Raw genomic sequence first — 2876 nt, 5'->3', positions numbered from 1 at the left:
TTGCTTTGCAAGAAGCAAGATCTACCAATTGCCTATATCAGAATCATACAGTAGATACAATATCCATTGGACGCATCAATAACAAGTTGAAAATGACAAAACTAAAAGCAAAACATCCTATTCTAAATCTAAACAAAATACACTGAACAATTACACAGAAATTGACAAAACTCAAAGCAAAACACTGGCATACACATTATGACTCCAATGTCATCATAGAAACCGAGTCAGGTTCGTGACCATGAACTCTAAACCGATATATACATGTGTGTGAAGGGCTTCCATGGTTGGATGTAAAATCGAGCCTTACCGTGTTGATGAGACCAAAAGCACCTGAATTCAACACGTTGAATGTCTGAGCATTGCTCTTCTCAAGGTCATACGTAAATTCTGATAGAAGATACATCTTTTCAANGTCAANTGNAGAATCACCATTANCGCCCTGCAGCCAACCAGAGACCCTACAGTCTTTAGGGGCACTTGATCTGTCATATGCAACGCTCTGTTGGACAGAAAAATTATCAGTACTAAAATTTAAAAATATAAAATAAAAAAACGGATTCAGTGTAACAGGAAATAAATTGAAAACAAAATGTCATTTATCAGTTACAAGTAAAAAGCGAAAACATAAAATGAAAATAAGATATAAAGCTACAAGTAAAACATCACTTAACTTTCTCAACTTTATTAGTGTTATTGTATTCACTTTTGGTCCTATCAATGCACAAGGAAATTACAAGGTCTCTTATAATAGTCTAATAATCAATCTTAAAATACCAATTTGTGTATTTTTAGAACCATGTGATATATTACGGGGATAAATAAACTTAATGCATGGCACATCATCCAATTGCAAATTCATAAACTGAGTTTGCCACATGTAGAAAGAAGGCCAAGTGCATAAACATGAGATATTGCAAACATAAATTTCGATATCAAACGTTTCATCTATTCTAATATTTAAGTAAACTTAAGAAACAGTACAAAAACACGTTATATATCATACTAACAGGCTGACATGAAAACAACAATGTTTAGATTTAGAACGAAAATTTGTCACCTTTGCTACATGTTCCAAGGTGACAGCCTCGGGAATGATGGCAGTGCGAAGCCTAATCTGAACAAACCCTTTACTATCCTTCAAGGGGAAACACTGCCCTGGCTCGCCAAAGCTCGGTTTTAACATCTTTTCCGCACTTGGGTGGACACCATTTTTGACAGACTTTAACCAATTTCCCCTCCCCATAAGATACACCTCCGAATGCTTCACCACCGCACCGCCGCTGGTGGCTAGAGCATAATCCACTCTCCCAAGCCCATCAGCAGCATGTTTCTCAATCTCCTTCTCAATCACTTCTCTTGCAAAATCTCTTATTTCATCCAAACCACCACCCTGGAACCCACCCCCCTTCACCCTCCTCACTTCCTCAACAAATTTCTCAAACTCTTCCTTTGACAACCAATCCTCCCCTTTTAACTCACTCAAATACCTCTCCAATTCCTCACTCCTCGCCTCCAATTTCTTCAACCCACTTTGAAAAATCACCCCTTTCTCCTCAATTTTCTCATTCAATTCCTTTCTTAACCCTCTAACCTCACCTTCAATCTTCTTATCCACCACATCAACTTGCACCTGAATCATCTTAGCCGTCTTCTTCAACAGTCCCTCCACATCCGAAATCCTTCCCTCGAATTCCAACAACCCAGCGTACCCTCCTACATCACCATCACCGGAATTTAATGCCATCCGCCGGATCAACTGAACCAGCCCTGCAAGCACCACCAACAGCCCTAAATTTTTCCCCAAAATGCTCACCACCAGCAGCCACCGCGGCTTCTCTGCCTTCACGGCAGACTTCCTCGCCCGCCGCGGTTGAAGCGATGCGGAGTTCCCACCTACCCCGGCGACCATCTTCACCGGAGCCAAATCCCGAGGGATCCGGTCAAGAACCGCGTCGCCTCGAATGGAGTGGTGGCTAAGGTCGCGCCCGGCGCCCGTGGCACCTTCGTTTGCGGGGGAGGCGGCGACGTCGTTGGCGAGGAGCTCGATGTTGGTGGCGGTTTTCCTCTCGGCAGCGAGCACCGGCCTCCGACGCGCCCCCGGGTTCGCCGCGGTGATGGACACCGTGGAAGCCGACATCGGAATCGTCGAAAACCCCTTCTCAATTCAAACACCGAATTTGGAAAATTTTAAAATATAAAGAAAAAATGAAAAAAGAAATTATGGGAAATTAATGTCGGAAATCCTAGTAACACGTTGTGGAGAAGAAAGAACAAGAGAGTGAGAAAAAAATAAAAAAAGAAGAAAAAGAAGAAATGAGAAGCTAAAGAAAGAGAGCGTGTTCTACAGTGTTTTCATGAAATCTGAAGAAAGGCAAAAATGATGAAGAGGAAGGATTTAAATATTTGTTAAAAGTTTACTTTTTGGCCCTTTTTGGAGTGTATTCGAAAGTGAGGGAGGAAGTTGAAGCGGGGTAAGCGATTTCAGAATTTTTGGGTTTTAATTGGGCTTATCGCTTTTTGGGCCTGGGTGGAACAATAGGATCTCGGTTTTTTCTGTCAACACTAAAGTTCGCATTTTACTTCCTGCACGCCCACAATATCTACCCGCACCCTCCAAATTTTCCTTCGAAAAACTGACTTTCGAATTATTTGTTCAGAAAACTCTCCAAAATAAGTTTTCAAACTTTTTGGAATAAGATTTAATAAATAATGTTTCGGAGGTAGGTCTCGAGATAGAACTCGAACCAACTGACCAAATCGATCGATCCTCCTTCACGNCTGAACGGGAGCAACCTGCACGTTAGCACTCCGACGATCAAGTCAGCAAGGTTACTCTATTATTCAAGATGAAAGTAATTAGATCAAAAGTAAGT

The 2876-nt window shown here is 41.6% G+C and overlaps 1 protein-coding gene across 1 annotated transcript; it reads right to left on the bottom strand.

Moving 5' to 3' along the window:
* Positions 1-2381, bottom strand: LOC106765810 (SUN domain-containing protein 1-like). The gene is made up of 2 exons (XM_014650551.2): positions 1061-2381; positions 1-502 (listed from the first exon to the last, which is right to left on the bottom strand). Exons 1-2 carry the CDS (start codon positions 2138-2140, stop codon positions 197-199), a joined length of 1386 nt encoding a protein of 461 aa, XP_014506037.1. The 5' UTR covers positions 2141-2381; the 3' UTR covers positions 1-196.
* Positions 2382-2876: the final 495 nt, after the last annotated feature.

The sequence above is a fragment of the Vigna radiata genome, chromosome 7, assembly GCF_000741045.1.
Source record: "Vigna radiata var. radiata cultivar VC1973A chromosome 7, Vradiata_ver6, whole genome shotgun sequence".
Lineage (NCBI taxonomy): Eukaryota > Viridiplantae > Streptophyta > Magnoliopsida > Fabales > Fabaceae > Vigna > Vigna radiata.
Note: the sequence above shows the minus strand (reverse complement) of the source record. Positions and strands in the feature narration are given on the sequence as shown.